Raw genomic sequence first — 19,938 nt, forward strand, 5'->3', positions numbered from 1 at the left:
ACCAGAAGTCAACAACTAGAATATACGAACAGAGCTAACTGCAAGGCACAGAATCTTACTTGGATAGAACAGAACTTGGAGTCTAGTGTTAGTCTGCCTGGGTTTGGATCCTGGGTCTGCCACACCCTAGTTCTATAACCTTGTGGGGGCTCTCTAAGCCTCAGATTCCTATCTGAAGAAATAAGGAAAGTAATGATCTCTGGCTTTAGTTTAAGATTAAATGAGATAATACATATAAATTCTCAGCACATCACAGCCTTACACAATAAATGTTAATTATTACTGCTGTTAGCAATGAACAATTAAGATGAAAACAAAGTTATAAAGAAATACAAGTAAACTTAAGTTATAATGCAAAAAAGATAATAGTTTCAATTTTATACATTTTCGAAGAAGTTCCAGATGACTCCAGAGAATTTCTCCCCGAGGAACTCGCTGAAAAAAATCTTCTTGGCTGAGACTACAGAGTTCTCTTCCAGAAATATTCAGTGTAGTGAGGTCTATATCAGTCATGCTGAATTCCTTCATTACCCAAACCACCCAATGCAGGACTTGGTCCGTGGACCATTGTATGGGATCTAAAGACAAAAATATTACCATTAGCCTAGTTGCATCTTAGATATTACAATTTACAGTTAACTTGTCAACACACACAAAAACACACAGATAAAATCCAGACAGGTTTCCCCTCCCCCCACCCAAGTAAGTAAACTCATTATATGAAATAAAAAGATGCTTACACTCCATTTTCTTCTTAGCTCCTTTTCAACTCCTTAATCTAAAATTTGATGGGTTCACGTGTTTCTACATCAGTTAGTTTGGAATTTTATTAAGAAAAAACAAAATGCACAACTGCTCTCCAGTGAGCCAAATGGAAGAATAAAATACATGATTACTTTGCAGGAAATGCCCCCTCACCAAGTTAATATTCAGTTTTTTCCATTTCTGCAATGTTTATTTCTTATAATTCAGTTTTGTGTCTCCAACAGCTATTTGTATTGAAATCCACCAATGAGCCCCTGATGACCAAATTTAGTAGATACTACTCAGCCAGCATTCTTTGACTTTCTCAGCAGCATCGAGACTTGTGACCATCTAAAACTCCTCCTCAATTTCAATGGCACTAGATATGTACTGGAGAAGGAAATGGCAACCCACTCCAGTGTTCTTGCCTGGAGAATCCGAGGGATGGGGGAGCCTGGTGGGCTGCCGTCTATGGGGTCGCACAGAGTCGGACACAACTGAAGTGACTTAGCAGCAGCAGCAGCACATATGTACAGTTCTTATTTTTCTTCTATCTGGTAAGCTATTTCATGTCTCCCCAACGTCCTGTTCCTCAACCCTGAATGTGGACAAGGTTCAGCACTGTGTTATCATTCCTTTTCTCTCTCTTCACCAGAGATTACACCTACTTGTATGACTTTAATACAAACTCAGTGTGACTTTGTCCCAGATAACACCTTTATCTCCAGTCCAAATCTTGTGCCCCTGAAACTACTTTCTGGTGACCCTCAACTGAATATGTACTCTTGAAAATCAAGCACTATCAACACTTTCCCTTGAAAAATCTTTCCAGTACCAGACTTTCCTACCTTCCCCACAAAGGTTTAGAAAGCATGGACTGTCTTTCTTACGCACTACTGAAAGCCCAGCATTTACCATGGTGCCTAGCTCAGGAAATATGAAGATGTAACCAATTCTTATCAATATTATTATTGCCTAGTCACCCTAGCTTGAGAAGTTAGATAAATATTCGACTCTCCCCTCTCTATCCTCATGCAATCCATCAACCAGCTGATCAGTCCTATCACTATTTTGATTCATCTCCTTTCTGCTCCCACAGCAATCACCTGGTCTAGGCTAACCTAAATGTTATTACCTAGCACACGTAAACTACCCGCTCCAACTTACGTCACATCCCACTGCCACATTCATTTTCAATTGTCACCTGCATCAATCAAAATCAATTCTATAATGCTACAGAATAACTCCTCACCCACTGTATCTTCTCACTACTCAGCACACTCCCACCTGTCAGCTTTGCACAAACAGCTCCTGTCTCGAATGTCCGGAAGTTTCCTTGTCTACAATAAACTCTCCCAATTTTCCCCCAGATCACTATGATCCCTTTGAGATTCTAGTAGTATGTTTCTTTTATACCAGTTATTGACAACTTAAAACATGTCACCTTTATGGAAACTACTTCTTTTCATTTACTGTTTCTCTCTTTAACTAAATTATGAATGCCCTAAGGGCAGGATTTTTTAAAAAATGTATATCATTGTATTCCCAGCACCATCATCTATTAACAGTCCAAAAAAAAGATACACAGAAAATCTGTTTCCTAAAAGTTCTATATTTAAAATGGATAACTTATTCACCATAGTGTTTTCTATGTCAAGCCTAAATATTATTCTACCGAACATAATTATTACGTATTTTATTACCATAGGGTATCCCAAGACGCTCTTGCTCTTTCCTATAACCTTCCAGCGCAGCCGCCCATCGCGTCACTTGTTCTGACGTTTCATCTGAGATGGTCGTGATGTGCTTTGTGCCATCAAGAGTTATCACTTGAGCCTCCTCAACAAGATGTGCTTCTGCTTCCGCATGGTGAGCATCTGGATCAATAACTACTTCAACCGTTTCCGCAGGTTTAACAATTTCCAGGATATTTAGCTTTGGTTCAATTCCTTAACAATTAAAAAAAAAGTATATCTAAGTGAAAACACGAAAGTAACACAGCAAAATTTAGTTTAGTTTATGTGTTCTCAAGTAGTAGAGCAAAACTCCACGTTAAATATTTTTAGCATTATGTCTAGAGAACTTGAACAGATTTCTATTAAATGACAAAAACAACAATTGAACAGAACTTGGGTAGATCACAGGACAGTACTGTATCAGTATTAATTTCCTGATTTTGATAACTGTGGTCCTGTAAAAAAATTCTTTGTTTTGGAAAACACACACACTAATGTATTTAGAGACAGAAAAAAAATCATGTCTACATCTTATTCTTAACCAGGTCAAAAAAATAATGTGGGGATGAGGAAGAGACAGAATAAAGCAATGTAATAATAAAAGTTAACATTTGGGGAATCTGGGAATTCTATTATTATACTTGGAATTTTTCTATAAATCTAAAATAATTTAAGACCACCACCACCATGCATACAAACACACACACCTTACCTACAGAGAAAAAGAACCAACATGTAACAGGAAATTAAAACTACACTAGGAAGAGTATAAATGAGTAGCTACTCATCTTTAAAAGTTAAAAAGTCTTTCTAAGCTAACTAAAATTATTTACTGACTCCTTGTCTTTTTAGAAGACAAAGTACATGTTTTAAAACTAGCCCTTTATGAAATAATCATAGTTACTAATGGTAAGATGACAGTTCTAAGAAACTATCATACAACATAACGGCTACTGTTTGCTGACTGATTTAGTTATAATCTACATCAAAATTTAATCAAAGTGTACTTGAAAGAAAAAATAAAACTCAATTTCATTATTGTGAAGTTCAATCTCAAAAGCTGTATTACAGAAAAATATACTGCTTTCATTCATTAGGTGGTGTAAACAGAAGTTGCTTTTTTCAAATGTTCATGAGAAAAAAAGACAGCAAGTTTTGAAAAAAAAAATTTTCCTAAAAATTATTTGTTAATTCCCCCATCAAATTTCATCAAGTCAACTCTTCTTAAACACACTTGCACTGAGAGGTCACTAAGCTTTTAAAGATAAAAAATAAAGACTGATTTTTCTTTCCTAATTCCAACAATAGGAAAATTCTGGGGAAATTAAGGATCATAAGTAGGTAATTACGACTTTCATAATGTGGAAAAAAACTTTGATTTGTGAAACATAACTGTAAACAATATAATGTGTTCCACCTGATTCACTGGAAACGACTGTGATGCTGGCAAAGAGAGAAAGCAAAAAGAGAAAGGGGCAGCAGAGGATGAGACGGTTACAAAGCATCACTAACTCAATGGATATGAATTTGAGCAAACTCCAGGAGACAGTGGAGGACAGAGGAGCCTGGCATGCTGCAGTCCACGGGGCTGCAAAGAGTCAAACATGACTAAGCAACTGAACAACAACAAATAACATGTTCAGAGATTAAAATTAGTCTAAAACTCTGGTCAGAAATCCCAATAAGCCCATTTAAAAAACTAAAATTCAATCTACCAAAAATGGTTTCCCAATTTTCTAACTTGTGTATTTGCAAAGACCAGTAAAATACTGTGTGGATATGGTTGACTGGGTCACCCCACAGCCTTTGCAAATTCCTCTCTGTGTGCTAAACTGCAGAGACTAGACTTCCGTGCAGGAATACAGATGTGACTTAGGTTCCAGAAGTACTGGCATGAGCGTTCTACTTGGAAATGAGTTAAGAGGGGACAAGCAATCCATCGTTGGCTGATGTGGATCACTGTAAAGGGAGCATAGTTCCAAGTCAACAGCTATAGTGATGCCTTTCAGATCTGGCATTTTCCAGATCCCAGCATAGCAGCAGCTTCCTTGGCAGTTCAGTTCTGCAGTGTGGCTGAGGCACTTCTAGAAAGTCAACTGGCACATGTTCTTCCAGCCCTCCCTGGGATTCTGTTATTTACTATCCTATAATATATCCTTTCCTGATTAAAGCAGGCAGAATGTGTTATACAATTTGCTTCATCCTGACAGATAAAACAATGAAAAGCATGAATATTTAACTATAAAGTCACATTAACTAACTTAGACAATCATCTAAAACTTTTAAAACTGAGTTCCCATATTAGAAAAACACGAGTTAAATTTTTAAATGACAACACTAAAATTAACTTACCTTGGTAAGAAATTACCTGTACACTAAGCTGTACAGTTCCATCTGTCTTTACTCCTTGGTCAAATAAACTTCGTTCTGGATCCAGCTAAACATGGGTAAAAGGATTAAGATTATTTTAGCTCAGTCATCTGGTTTAATATAAATGGATGTGCCAAATAGGACTTAATTACTGAGGTATACTAATTAAATTGCAAGAACACACTTAATTATTCAAGTTGTCATATCATTTAATTCTCTGCCAAAACTGAAAAGGATTTCACCACTGTGGGTAGCAATTAGGGACAACACAAATAGGACTTGTTTAAATAGTGGTTTTCTCTAGCTCTGGAGTCTAGTTTAGAATTTTAAATAATGCCAAAAGGCAAATATTATTTCTGCAGAAGTATTTCTGGTAGAAGATAATGCAAGTTATCTGCCATGAAGGGTTTTTTATTAGGGGGGACAATTTATACAAATTTATTTATATACTTCTTGCCAAATCTCTTCATAACCAAGGATACACATTTAAGATCAGGGTTAATTCAATTTCTGATCATGAAGTTAATAAAGTTAAAGGACTTACAACCATACTACCTGACCTAGCTATGAATATCTTTAGTCATAGTTCTACATCCTTTCGGTACCTTTCAGTATCAGTGCTTTTGAATGCATTTCACACAAATGGCAAAAAGAACTTCTGACTTCTGGGCATTTTATCAAGTTTAAAAACATGTTTCTGTTAAATTATTTTGAATAAGGTGTATTTCTGTGTATACATACAGCTGGAGATACAAAGTCCTCCCACTTTTATTCCTAGAATTCAGCCAATATGGGAATCATGGTACAAACGTATTTTCTAAAATGAAAAACGCCATACATATAAAGCCTAAAGTCTTAAGTGACTGCATCTAACTTAAATACAGACAAGACAAACTGTGTAACCCTGCAGATAGACTGGTCAAACGTGGCAGCTGCACTCCTTAATACAACAGTCTCTGTGTGACATTTTGCTAAAAATTCTCCTGAGAATTCTCCCCTCTCTAGTAGACACTGGTAATGGTATTATCGACTAGAAGCTAAAGCCTGTGTAACTCTGAAACAGGATTCCCAGGTACTGAGCATACTAGCTGACACAAGAGCTGGCGCAAGGACAAAACTCAAGCATGGTATTTGATCTTGGGTCATATTCCTTAGAGAAGCGCAACTCAATTGTTGTTCATCAGCTTTAAAGTCAGCACTTACTGAAAACATAAAAGCATTTGTATTTGTATTACACAAGTGGAAAGCATTCTGACTCCAACTATATTTGCTTTAAATGATATGGAAAACAGAAGTTGCTATCCTCATATTCTTTTTGAAGAGAGGAAGGGAGACAGGAAGAAATGAAAAATGCCCTAGATCCAGAGCTAGTTCTGAATTCTTCAATACTACAATTTATGCATATTCCCATTTATTCAGCCAATATCCACTTATTTATTTATTGGTGGTAAGGAAGGTTTGCTTTATTTGGGATGCTGGCAATCGGTGGTGAGCAGACTCCTATCCAAAGGCTGACAATCAGTGGACAAGAGCTTTTATAGATGCAAGGAGAGGGCTACATGCAAAAACAGTACAGTCAGCTCTGATAGTCATCTTGAAACTGGACATTGGTGGTGTGACCGGTATCATCTTGGTTGTTTTAAGTACAGTTAATCTTAGTTCCAGGGTCAGTAGGTTCCCATTTTCTTAAGGTCAATTCTTGGAATTGTGGCAGCTTATGGTGTGGCTACAGTCTGGTTATCATGTAGTTAAACTTCTTCCACCTGGTGGGGGTTTTAGTATCTGTAAGACAGCTCATAGGATATGATAGCCCTTGAGAAAGAACTAAAGGTCCTTGACTTTGCTTAGTGACTAAATTATTTTTGTTTTGTCATGACTGTTTTCCTTTGTTTCTGCATTTTCTCCTTCTCTGATTAAACTTATTCTTTGGCTAAAGTTTTTTCCACGGACAAAAAGGCAGGCTGAGGACATGGGAGGCAAGGCCCGGTGCATTGTTATTCAGGCGCTCAGCCCTGTGCCACTCTTTGTTACCCCATGGACTGCAGCACGCCAGGCCTCCCTGTCCTTCACTATCTCCCAGAATTTGCTCAAACTTGTGTCCATTGAGTTGATGATGCCATCCAACCATCATCCTCTGTCGCCCTCTTCTCCTCCTGCCTTCAATCTTTCCAAGCATCAAGGTATTTCCAATGAATCAGCTCTTTGCATCAGGTGGCCAAAGTATTAGAGTTTTAGCTTCAGCGTCAGTCCTTCCAATGAATATTCAGGGTCAGTTTCCTTTAGGATTGACTGGTTTGATTTCCTTGCTGTCCAAGGGATTCTCAGGAATCTGCTCCAGCACAATCCCCTGGGGGCCTAGTGGTTAGGATTTAGCTCTGTCACTGCTATGGCCCAGGTTTGATCCCTTCAACCAATATTTATTGAGATCCTATGATAGCTTGGCTACTTTGCAGGTTAAAACTTTCATTTTAGATAGGTCAGGTATTATAAGAGCAGCAACAAATGTCAGAGCTAAAAGACAAGAGATTGAGTCCAAATTCCCCTTAATTTTACACGTAAGAAAAAACAAGGTAAGTCTAGTGACACTGAATTATGCAAGGAAAACTTTCCTAAAATGTCAGCCTCAAACAAGTGAAGACAGTTCTATAGTTACAGTAGGCCTCGGTTCAAATTCCAATGCACCCCACTACACTGGGCAAATTATTTAATTTAAATCTCAGTTGCTACATCTGCAGATTATGATTAAGAATATGCCAACTTCAAAGACCGCTGTCAAGAATGAGATAATTTAGAAATGTCTTACAACCATATAACTCTAGTTCACCAATTTATTTTCTGGCTGCACCTCACAGCATGCAGAACTTCCCTGACGAGGGAACATCCCCTGCAGTGGAGGTGTGGAGTCTTAACCACTGGACCACTAGGGAAGCCCTGGTTCAGTTATTTTTAATGGCTGCCTTGAATTCTAATCAACAGAATTTATTTATCTCATTCCCTATTTTTGGATCATTTGAGATATTTTTAGTTTATGTACAGCTATGCAATGTACGCCTTTGCTCACTGAGGGGAGTACTTAAAAAAATTCCTTGAGGAAAGCTGCTAAATATTTCACATTCAACATTAAGACACTAAATACTAAGTTACCTTCCAAAAAGATTATGTTAATTCACCCCTATGAATTATGTTATGAATTATGTTAATTCACAGCTGAGAAAAGAAAAACCTTAAATCACAATATTATTAGACTCACATATATTCTCTTTAGAAGAGCAACTTCCCTCCTCTCCTCCCCTAATATTTATTAGACTTACTGCGGAAAAAAAGTATGGTTAGATGGCAACTAAAATTCATGAATTTCATCAAAACATTTCAAGTTATTCTACATCAGTATTTTATTTAAAAACAGAGGAGATATATGATTTGAATTTTTAAAAAACTAAAGCAGAAGTTCTGATTTGTGGAATAGCTATAATACAAAGCAGAGCGGGGAGGAGTGAAGAATAAACCAAACCAAACATTTGAAAAGATGACATGATATATGTAAGACAGCATTAGAAAAACAAAATAAATCTCTAGTACTTATTCATATGTTCAAGAAAGGTCTGAAGAAACTATTTGAGCAACCCTATATAGGCAACTCGGAGAAGGCAATGGCACCCCACTCCAGTACCTCTTGCTTGGAAAATCCCATGGACGGGGGAGCCTGTTAGGCTGCAATCCATGGGGTCACTAAGAGTCGGACACGACTGAGCGACTTCACTTTCACTTTTCACTTTCATGCATTGGAGAAGGAATGGCAGCCCACTCCAGTGTTCTTGCCTGGAGAATCCCAGGGATGGGGGAGCCTGGTGGGCTGCCATCTATGGGGTCGCACAGAGTCGGAAACGACTGAAGTGACTTAGCATAGCATATAGGCAACTACTTTTTATACATAAAAATACTCCCTTTCTTGAAAGAATACCATAAAACATGACTATAAATATGCTGCAAACCACAGGTAAACTCCTATTGCAACAGTCTCCAAGAAATATACATATAGTGGTAAATTTTTATCCAAAACTTACTGCTGGAGCAAACAAAGATGGAAGGGAATATAAAATCATTTGGTCAAAAATCTAAAAAAGGAGGAAACGAATGTACAAACAAGTTAAAAGTTAGTTAGAAACAGGATGTGAGGGCACAGTTCTTCAACTTCCAAGGTCAATGTGCAGAAGCTACGTTTAAGCTCTGATTAAACTGTATTTAAACTTCCCACTTTACATTTGTCCAGGTAAAAAAGCAAAGTTTGATTTATTACTCAATCTTTTAAAAATAATTCTAAGTGGAAGAAATGTTTCTGAAAGAACTCTATTTCTAAATGCTTACATTTTATAAAAATATAGGCCAAATGGAGAGAAAGGGGAGATAAAGGCTATAGTTAGAAAAGGCCAACAGTAACAACAAAGCCATTTCTAATGCAGACGTAAATGCTGAAATATAAATCTCAAAAAAGAAAATAATAATACCTGGATATCTTGCAGGCAAATTTCGTGAGCATCCAAAGAACACTGCAGTCTTGGTTCTAGTAGTTTCTTTAAATTGCCTATTGGCTCATTGATGTCTATGGCCTGACTTACACATTCAGCTGGAGTGTAGGTCTGTTCTACAATGCTGAAGAATACAGTGTTAGAGGACCCAATGTTAAAGAATGTAATGGTTAACAATTACCTTCTTACCCTGGATATTAACCCAACAATATGTTCAAAACAAAATTCAACTCCAAAACACATTTCTGGTCTTTGAAACTCATTTCTGCACAGACACCTTTTATAGTGGTAGGCTCATCATCAACTAGTGTTGCCAAACTTAATAACGAATCACATTACACAAGGAAATGCAAGCTTGAAATTTAAGGCACCTTTGCAAATAGACCACATCATACACACACATACACGCACGTACTTGTGTGTGTGTGTGCATACTAATATTGCTTACACTAAAATATTTAAGGGGAAATGTCTGCATTTATATTTCCAAGTTATTTTGAAGAATTTCAGGCTCAGAAAGGAATATAAAAAGTCTCCTCAAAACTTGTATGGTATCTCTACTTCCCAAAATCAACACAATAATACAAGTCATAAGATATGAAAATACAGGTTATATAAAATATTTTCCATCTAATCTGAAAACTACTGGTTATAATCAGTCTAGATTCACCTTAAAAAGTTATATTCTTCCTTTAAAACTTTCTACGTGCTCTTTTGCATTTTTACTTCATATTCTGCTAAGTCACTTCAGTCGTGTCCCACTCTGTGCAACCCCATAGACGGCAGCCCACCAGGCTCCTCCATCCCTGGGATTCTCTAGGCAAGAACACTGAAGTGGGTTGCCATTTCCTTCTCCAACTTCATATTCTAAGTTCTACAAAAAACCGTTAAGTTCCTTAAGAGTAAAATCTTTGGTAAGTAATTTTATATATCTTTTGTGAATCCTTACTTGAGGCCAAATGGAAAGTAGATACCAGTAAGTATTTGCTGAATTGGTAAATCTACAATTCAATCAAGTTTCACATGTTTAATTTAAATACGGTTTAAATCTCACTTATAGTTGTCAAAAAGTGTGTCCTTAAAAATTTGTCATTACATTTTCACATAAATTCCAAGTATAATTCAATAAATACATAATATTCAGTGAATATATGTAGCCTAAATTCCTAAAACTTAAAATTTATAAAAGAGACCACTCATGACTGAAAAAAAATTATATTAAAATAATAAACATTATTATTACTATTTGTTAAGGTAAATTTGTTAAGGGTCTTTTGGCTATGTAAATATTTTCACAAACTCTTCAGCTATAGCAGAGTGGGCTATATATATATATTTTTTGGTAACAATAATCTTTACAAGAGTCAGATGTCACTTTAACACAGATTTTTAAGGACCCATTTTACATAGGATCAACATTTAAAACATTTTTTAACATTCTGTTGCCATCATTTAAACCTTGGGAGATCCATATAAAAAAATCTGATTACCAATTTCCCTTGAGAAAATGTGGATGATCTCACATCACTGGATCAACATTCCTGCATAGCACTCTGCTACAGCTAGAAACTCTAACTGCTCGTTTCACATAGCTACTCCCCAAGTCAACAGTAACTACAATCACAGTAACTACCAACCTCTTACGGGAGACATCAACAAAGGTTTTCTCTACGAAGTCAAACAGTAAAAACTTTACACTCTGTGGATCATTTATACATACATGTGTGTACAAAAACATAAATATACTCATGTCAGGCTTCAAGACAGCTCAAATGATCCTCACCTTCTAATATTTACAGCTTTTTACAGTTCCCTCCCAAACTGTCCCAAGGCTGGACTGTGTGACCAAAGGACTACGGCAGAGTGATACAAGTATTGCTTCTTAGATTAACTTATTTAAAAAGACACTGGTGAATGCTCCCTCGGACCATTTGCTTCAGGGAAAGCCAGCCGCATGTGGCGAGCAGCCCTACACAGAAGCCCATATGCTGAGGAAGTGAACGGCCCTGTCACCGGTCTTATGAGTGATTTTAGAAACAGATATGCTACCGTCAGCCAACACTTCAGATGACTGTAGCCCAGACAGACAGCTTAACTGCAAGCTCTTGAGAGTCTCTGAGCCAGAACCAAGCAGCTAACTGACTGGATGAGGGGCTTCTGACTCTGAGAAACTCTGTGCAAGAATAACTGTTGGGTGTTTTAAGCTGTGAAGTTCTGGAGTAACGTGTTACATAAATGAGCGTATGTATGTATGTATATACAGCCTATTGTTTCTTCTGCTGGAGAAAATAGCATAATCAAACATGCTAAAAAGCTCCATTCAAAACTTAATGTCTCCTGTGCAGTCACATCAAGGTATTTTAGACCTTTTTGGCCAGGAAAATGTTTCCATGCCAGGGCATGATGGGCGAGGACAGGGTGGGGGGTTACTAAAACGAGGTTTGTATTTTGAGCCAGAGCAAGACATCTTGCCTGAGCAGATGAAGTGGCCTGAGTAACCATGGCTTCATGAGTAATCATGGCCACAGGGCAGAAGAGCTGCTAATTAACTGGCACAAAAATCTCAATTATGCAAGACAGAAAAGTTGCAAAAGATCTATTGCACAAGATTGTGCCTACAGCTGACAATACTGTATGGTACACTTAAAAATTTACTGAGGGCAGATACTGTGTTAAATGTTCTTACCACAATAAAATAGTAATTTTTAAACAATTTAGGTCTTTCATCTCAGCTGCACGCTCAACTTTAAGCAAGCTACTCAACCTTAGTAATCTGTCTATTCCCACTGGAGTTCTACTGAAGCTCTGCAGCACTCTTCAGCCCCTTTTACTTTTACTACATTATCTCAGCTCTTGCTTTCCAGAGTAAACTAGGACCATTAGTGATTACCTTCCTTGTCCTTGACTCCCAAATCCCTCTTTTCAGTCATATTCTCTCCTTGGATCCTGAACTCATTACCACTGCCCACCTTCCTTAATGGAGTAAGCAGTATTCTATTACTATTCCAAAAACTAACACCTTTCACTTCTCTATATGCTTAGTACTATGATGGCTCACGACTAACCTAGACAGCATATTAAAAAGCAGAGACATTACTTTGCCGACAAAGGTTCGTCTAGTCAAAGCTATGGTTTTTCCAGTAGTCGTGTATGGATGTGAGAGCTGGACTATAAAGAAAGCTGAGCACCGAAGAACTGATGCTTTTGAACTGTGGTGTTGGAGGAGACTCTTGAGAGTCTTTCAGTCCAAGGACTGCGAGGAGATCAAACCAGTCAATCCTAAAGGAAATCAGTACTGAATATTCACTGGAAGGACGGATGCTGAAGCTGAAGCTCCAATACTCTGGCCAACTGATGCAAGGACCTGACTCACTGGACAAGACCCTGATGCTGGGAAAGATTGAGGGCAGGAGGAGAAGGGGACGACAGAGGACGAGATGTTGGATAGCATCACTGACTCGATGGACATGAGTTTCAGCAAGCTCTGGGAGTTGGTGATGGACAGGGAGGCCTGGCTTGCTGCAGTCCATAGGGTCGCAAAGAGTCAGACAGGATTAAGCAACTGAATTGCCTGCCTGCCTGCCTGATGATGGCTCATACAGCTGTGTGTTTCTTCAAATATAAGGTAGTCTCTACCAGGGCAGATTAGAGTCTCATTTATTGATGTACTCCTGATAGTTACTATTTGTTGAACTAGTTCAGGCTGTGAATTAAACTCTTGCTGAAATAAAAGAAATCAGCACTGACAAAAGGAAAAAGAATCCAACAGTGTCCGAAGGGTAGAAACCACCACAATCAATTGCTTGACCATTATTAGCTATGCTTACTACCATCTTTAGTTTAAAACTATCTTTTCCTTCCAGCTACAAAGCCATTAAGTCAGAGGAAAAACGCAATACATTATCCCTCAAAATGCTGGGGTCAGTTGGGAAGATTAAAAAAAAACGGTCCTCAAAGAACTTGGCTATTCTTATTTTAATTAGGCATGTTGATAATATAAAAAATAGTAAATTAAAAAAATACCAACCTTTCTTCTGTGCACTCTGCTTTCTCTGTTCCATCAATCTCGATTTCTATCAGCTCCTCTGCTTCTCTTTTCGTCATGGCTGAAGTATTTCAAAAGTTCAGCCCTACAAGAGTTAAATTTTAAGACATTCTGAAACGCATAAGCAGACACGTTACACAAGAAGTAAAGACCCAATTCAAATAAAAGCCGAGGGTAAGCAGAAGAGGAGGAAGCAATCTTCACATATAAAAGAAAATCCACAAGCAATATTTATAAACCAGTTTTTGTTTAAATGGTGTTTACCAGTCTGACATGACATCAATATCATTCCCTTGGATTTACTGGGATGTTTTTGACCCTAGTCTCAGTCAACAAATTAATTAAGATTACTTCAAAATCAAGTGAAAGGCATGTCGACGGTTATTACAGCAGTTCGGTCTTAATAACAGATTTAAACCTGCACCTTAAAAATCAACATGGGAATTCCCAGTGGTTAGGACTCTGCACTTCCACTGCAGTGGGCCTGAGTTTGATCCCTGGTGAGGGAACTAAGATAATCACATGCCACACAGCATGGTGGGGGTGAGGGGGATCAACATGGAGTTGAAAAATTTACAACTGTCCAGCTAAAAAGCTGTACTTTATTAGCAGAGTTTACTGTAAACCACTATTGACAGAGTAAGCTAAATTAAAAATTAGCTAATTAAAAATTAACCCAAGCTATGATTTATGTTACAAATTACATACTTTATACATGCCAGTACAATATTCTCAAATGGCAAAATAAAGTAACAAAATCACAGATATGTGAATTATTGCCCTGATTACACACTAGAATTATTTATGATTATTTTTCAGATGTGGTTTTATACCTTTTAATCAAACTATTACATCAGTTTTTAATTCTCACATGTAAAAATTTTACTTACATTAAACTTCCATTGATTTTTGTACCATTGATACATTATGTGCCATTCTGTACCATTTGCACTACCAATACTAAAACGTTATAATTTTATAAAATGCTAAGTAATGTATAAAATAGCTGCATATGTTGGCATTCCTTTATGGCCATTTCCAAGGTGTTAATGCTGTAAGTTGCAGGTTGTTACTACTTCACTTTGCACGCATGCTCAGTCGGTCAGTTGTGTCTGACTATTAGAGACCCCACGGACTGTAGCCTGCCAGACTCCTCTGTCCATGGTATTCCCCAGGCAGGAATATTGGGGTGGGTTGCCATTTCTTCCTCCAGGGGATCTTCTGACCCAGGGACTGAACTCACATCTCTTGTATCTCCTGCACTGGCAGACAAGATTCTTTACCACTGTGCTTCTTGGGACGTTTACTAATCAGCTGACCTTATAATAGAGATCATCCTCGATTATCCAGGTGAGTCCAGTGACATCACAAGAATCATTAGAGAGGAAGAATCTAAAGAGATCCAGAGAGATTCAAAGTGAGGACGACTGACTGGCTGTGATTGGCTTTGAAGATGAAAAAAAAAGAGCCACAATCCAAGGAAGACAAGCAGTCTCTAAAATTTGGAAAAAGAAAGGAGACAGACCTTCCCCCAGAGCCTCCAGAAGAAATACAACTCTGCCAACACCTGATTTTAGCCAAGAATGACCCATTTCAGACTTCTGACTTCAGGAACGTATGATAGTAAGTTGGTGTTTTCAAGCCACTAAGTTTGTAGTAATTTGTTACTGTAGTTCTAGGAAACTAGTAAGTCTTCTTTCCCACTTTAGAGAGGGTTGTAACTCTCCTCAGGTCCAAAAATCTCCAACTATTGGGGAGCTGGTTTTCTGATAACTTAGTCTCTAAATTCTGGCATCTGAATCTAGACTTTCCGGTATAAAAATGATCTGATTTCTCCCTCACTATAAAGGCTCCTCTCACAGCTCCTCCATAACAAGAAAGAAGAATAATAAGAGGATGGGGCTCCCCACTGGAACAGATACACATCATGCACATCCAGCAGAATGCCTAGGCCCCAGCAGGTTTTGTTTGGGATGACAGAAGAATGAAGGGCTTTTGTTCTTCTTTCTTGCTGACCACAGCCTAGTCAGTCTTTCCTTTCTTCATAAAGCCTATTTCTTAATTGATACTATGTGTTAAAACTGGAATTCAACATGAGCACTAAAGCAAAACACCGGTGGCAGTAACCCAGTAGGGACCTTATAGAACAGCATAAGCTCACCTGGGAAGGCGTATTTGTTGACAGATGTATACACAGAACTTTGAACAGTGCCGCTCCTTTTGTAGGCACTGTATTAAAGTGTGTTTAATAAGTGAATGTTATAAAAACCAAAGGGGCTTCCCTGGTGGCTCAGCTGGTAAAGAATCTGCCTGCAATGCGGGAGACTTGGGTTTGATCTCTGGGTTGGGAACATCCCCTGGAGAAGGGAAGAGCTTACCCACTCCAGTATTCTGGCCTGGAGAATTCCATAGACTGCAAAGACAGCCGATGGGGTTGCAAAGAGTTGGACACAACTGAGCAACTTTCATCTATGAGCAGATCCTTGGGGCTCCTGTATTTCAAACAGTTGCCATTTTTGGACTTCCCTATATCTCAGTTGGTAAAGAATCCACCTGCAATGGAGGAGACTCGGTTCGATTCCTGCGTTAGGAAGATCTGCTGGAGAAGGGATAGGCTACCCACTCCAGTATTCTTGGGCTTCCCTTGTGGCTCAGCTGGTAAAGAATCTGCCTGTAATGTGGGAGACCTGGGTTCAATCCCTGGGTAGGGAAGATCCAGGGATCCAAATTGCTAACATCCAGTGGATCACAGAAAAAGCAAGCGAATTCCAGAAAAACACCTACTTCTGCTTTATTGATTATGTCAAAGCCTTTGACTGTGTAGATCACAACAAACTGTGGAAAATTCTGAAAGAGATCGGAATACCAGACCACCTTACCTGCCCCCTGAGAAATCTGTATGTAAGTCAAAAAGCAAGTTATAACTGGACATGGAACAATAGACTGGTTCCAAATTGGGAAACGGGTACATCAAGGCTACATATTGTCACCCTGCCTATTTAACTTATATGCAGAGTACATCATGCAAAATGCTGGGCTGGGTGAAGCACAAGCTGGAATCAAGACTGCCAGGAGAAATATCAATAACCTCAAATACACAGATAATACCACTCTTATGGCAGAAAGTGAAGAGGAACTAAAGAGCCTCTTGATGAAAAAGCTGGCTTAAAACTCAATTCAAAAAACAAGGACTGGCATCCGATCCCATCATTTCATGGCAAACAGATGGGGAAACGATGGAAACAGTGACAAACTTTATTTTCTTGGGCTCCAAAATCACTGCACATGGTGACTGCAGTCATAAAATTAAAAGATGCTTGCTCCTTGGAAGAAAAGCTATGACCAACCTAGACAGCAAAGACATTACTTTTATGACAAAGGTCCGTCTAGTCAAAGCTGTGGTTTTTCCAGTAGTCATGTGAGTGTTGGACTATAAAGAAAGCTGAGTGCCAAAGAATTGATGCTTTTGAACTGTGGTGTTGGAGAAGACTCTTGAGAATCCCTTGGACTGCAAGGCAATCAAACCAGTCAGTCCTAAAGGAAATCAGTCCTGAATATTCATTGGAAGGACAGATGCTGAAGCTGAAGCTCCAATGCTTTGAACACCTGATGCAAAGAGCTGACTCACTGGAAAAGACCCTGATGCTGGGAAAGACTGAAGGCAAGAAGAGAGGGAACAACAGAGGAAAAGATGGTTGGATGCCATCACCGACTCAACAGACATGAGTTTGAGTAAACTTCAGGAGTTGGTGATGGACAGCGAGGCCTAGTGTGCTGCAGTCCATGAGGTCGCAGCGAGTCGGACACAAATGAGTGACTGAACAGACTGATGAGAACCATTTCACACCGTATAATTGACTCCAGAAATCTAGACGACTTACATGTGAAAGGTAAAGCTATAAAACTAACAGAAGAAAGTGGTGGAATTTTGTGGATAAAAAAGGATTCATTTCTTGAAAAAGCATTCATTTCTTAAAATTCCAAAAACATATATCATAAGGAAAAAAACCTGATAATTTCATTACATAAAAGTTAAGATTTATGTTCGACAGACAGGATATAGTGTACAAAAAGACATTTCCAAAATCCATATATGATAAGGAAATAGTTACTGGAATACACAGTGAACAAGTTGATAATAATCCCCCCAAGTCAGGACAAAGTAGAAAAGTAGGTAAAGAAGGAAACTCACCTAAAGAGAAACCAAAATGGCTAAGGACACGAGGAGATGCTCACGTTCAAGCTATTCACCTTATTCTGTGTGTGTGTGGCAAAGATCAGAATGCTGAATACTGAAAAGAGCAGCAGGGACCTTGGAGCACAGGGATCCTGCCTCTGCTGATTGAAGACAGACAGGACTGACTACTCTGGAGAAACAGCTAGCAGCACTTGCTCAAATAAAGGGATTATACCTATGATCCAGCAATCTTGCCCTTAGATAAGCATTCCAGAGACATTCTCACAGTGATTGATAATAGTATGTTAAAGGTAGCTTTGCTGGAGACAGCTGAAAGCAGGAGCCAATACACGAACCTGTGATGAGAGTACTGCAGATGCAAGAAAATGTGAAACACACTATGGAACCTTAGTAACAGTCAGAAACAAAGAGATAATGAACACATAAAGGATAAAAACCGTACAAAAAAAAGTGAGAAATGGACTAAGGCTTATATTATAGCAGGACAGCATTTAAAAGGGTCATTTGTTTTATTTTTCAGGGTCCACGCGCAAGTCCACTCCCATTTCCATAATCAACTTTTAAAACGAGTGAATTTTCTAGGGACTTCAGAAAAATAGAAAAGAAATTTAGGAATTTCCCTGGTGGTCCAGTGATTACAGTTCCATGCTTCCAATGTAGGGGGCATGGTTTCCATCCCTAGTCAGGGAACTGATATCCCACAGGTCATGCAGCATGACCAACAAAATTCAAATAAACAATTAAAACAACAACAAAAAAGAAAGCACCGTAAGCAGATAGGTTAGGAGGTCCCCAGAAAAGAAGAATCAGGCATGGCTTTTGACAAACAGAAGCCATTTTTGTCCTAAGCCATTTTGAGATCTAAGCCTAACCACAATGCTTACCCTTGAATACAGCTCAGTAATAATGTTCTTAAGGAATAACAATAGCAAAGATAGTAAATCAGTATAAAAACTCCAGGTTCTGTTTCCATGGTAAAGATTAGCCTGAAGCACTTTCTTGAGCTGCTCTGCAGAATTTAAACCCTCCTCTAGTGGCAACCACTAGATCAACTGTAACCCAAAGGATGATAATATTGATCTTTTCTGACCTTTGTGACTTCAATCAACTAAAGCTTGGTTGCTGTCAACCTCTGCCCCAATCCTATCTTGAACTCTCCTCTTCAAGCTCCTTCATAAATATGCATGTACCCTTAGCTTAAGACTTTTCCCAATTTTGCTGCTTTGGGAAAGATCCCACAGTGTTCTTCTTGCTCTAAGTAATAAATCTCTTCTCCTGCTCTTTGGCTTGATTGCGTCTTTTGTCTTACACCCACCAAAAGATGAATCCAGTTTTCTGTACCTACCAGAGAAATGGCCCTAAGGGCTTTGATCAACAAGGATACTTGGCACACCTCTTGACAGAAGCACTAAGACAGAGAGTTGTTAAAAGAAATTTATACTGTGATCTTTCAAAAAAGTTAGAGATCAGTCTCCAAAAGGTGCCAAAGGTGGGGGGGGGGGGGTGTTGGGGTATGAATCCAATACACTTTTGGAAAACACTGTGTTACTTAAGTCTCTGAATTGATCTTCTTTCTCAATTCTCTAAATTAAGCCTAAAGAAGCAATGGAGACATTTGGCAAGCTGTCCAAATCTTTGCTGTCATTGCTCAAGTGGGTCTTAGCTCTTCTCCTGGAGCCAACTGCCCAGGATTCTACGTCAAAACTTAAGAAAATGGAGAAGACAGCATTACCTGGAGACTTTCCACACAGGAAAATGTCCCTTGACACTGGTTTTTCCTGGATTAAACCTAACCTGCTTTCAGAACACTTCACAAAACGAATACAAATTTATATTTAACTAAAAATTCCAGGAAAGGCTAGTATTCTTTAAAATAGTTATATTTACCACTATCTTTTAAAGCCACAGATAAACTTGAGGATTATTCTCCATTGGAGCACGTTATTAGTTTAGAGTTTAGAATAATTTTTCATAGTGAAGGACAATAAGTAAATGAAGGATAAATAAATACAAGTGTAATCTGGGAGTTTTTCTCAAGTTAAAAAATACTATTAAATAGTCTGAGAAAAAAGACATTTTTGGTTTTTAAAGATAAAAGTCAATAGCTAAGAAAAAGTAAACACAGACATCTGTGTGTACACATGCAGAGAGAAAGCAAGTGTGGACAAAGTGTGGCAAACTTGGCGTCTCTGGGGGGTGAACGTGTACCTTGTACAATTTCAGTGCATAATTTTTTGAATTTTCCTTTAGACTTGAAGTTTTATAAATAAAAGCTGGAGGGAGGTAAGTCAACAGTTTTAATTGTTCAGCCTCCACCTG

At 38.3% G+C, this 19,938-nt stretch overlaps 1 protein-coding gene across 8 annotated transcripts in view; it reads right to left on the reverse strand.

Annotated features, from left to right (window-relative positions):
* GABPA (GA binding protein transcription factor subunit alpha) overlaps positions 1 to 19,938 on the reverse strand; it is a 38,280-nt gene that overhangs the window by 16,706 nt on the left and 1,636 nt on the right. For 3 of the 8 annotated variants that reach the window (XM_010800933.4, XM_010800934.4, NM_001075437.2), the window contains exons 2-6: positions 13,404 to 13,506; positions 9,356 to 9,500; positions 4,833 to 4,917; positions 2,448 to 2,693; positions 384 to 578 (exon numbers count right to left, since the gene is read on the reverse strand). In XM_010800933.4, the coding sequence (XP_010799235.1) occupies positions 384 to 578; positions 2,448 to 2,693; positions 4,833 to 4,917; positions 9,356 to 9,500; positions 13,404 to 13,480 (748 nt within the window). In that variant the 5' untranslated portion in view covers positions 13,481 to 13,506. Of the gene's footprint in view, positions 1 to 383; positions 579 to 2,447; positions 2,694 to 4,832; positions 4,918 to 9,355; positions 9,501 to 13,403; positions 13,507 to 14,311; positions 14,633 to 14,740; positions 15,975 to 17,613; positions 17,760 to 19,351; positions 19,428 to 19,938 lie in introns of those variants that run through there. The other 5 variants (XM_059877468.1, XM_010800932.4, XM_010800931.4 and 2 more) reach the window with 5 other exon arrangements.

This window comes from Bos taurus, chromosome 1 (assembly GCF_002263795.3).
Source record: "Bos taurus isolate L1 Dominette 01449 registration number 42190680 breed Hereford chromosome 1, ARS-UCD2.0, whole genome shotgun sequence".
NCBI classification, from domain to species: Eukaryota; Metazoa; Chordata; class Mammalia; order Artiodactyla; family Bovidae; genus Bos; species Bos taurus.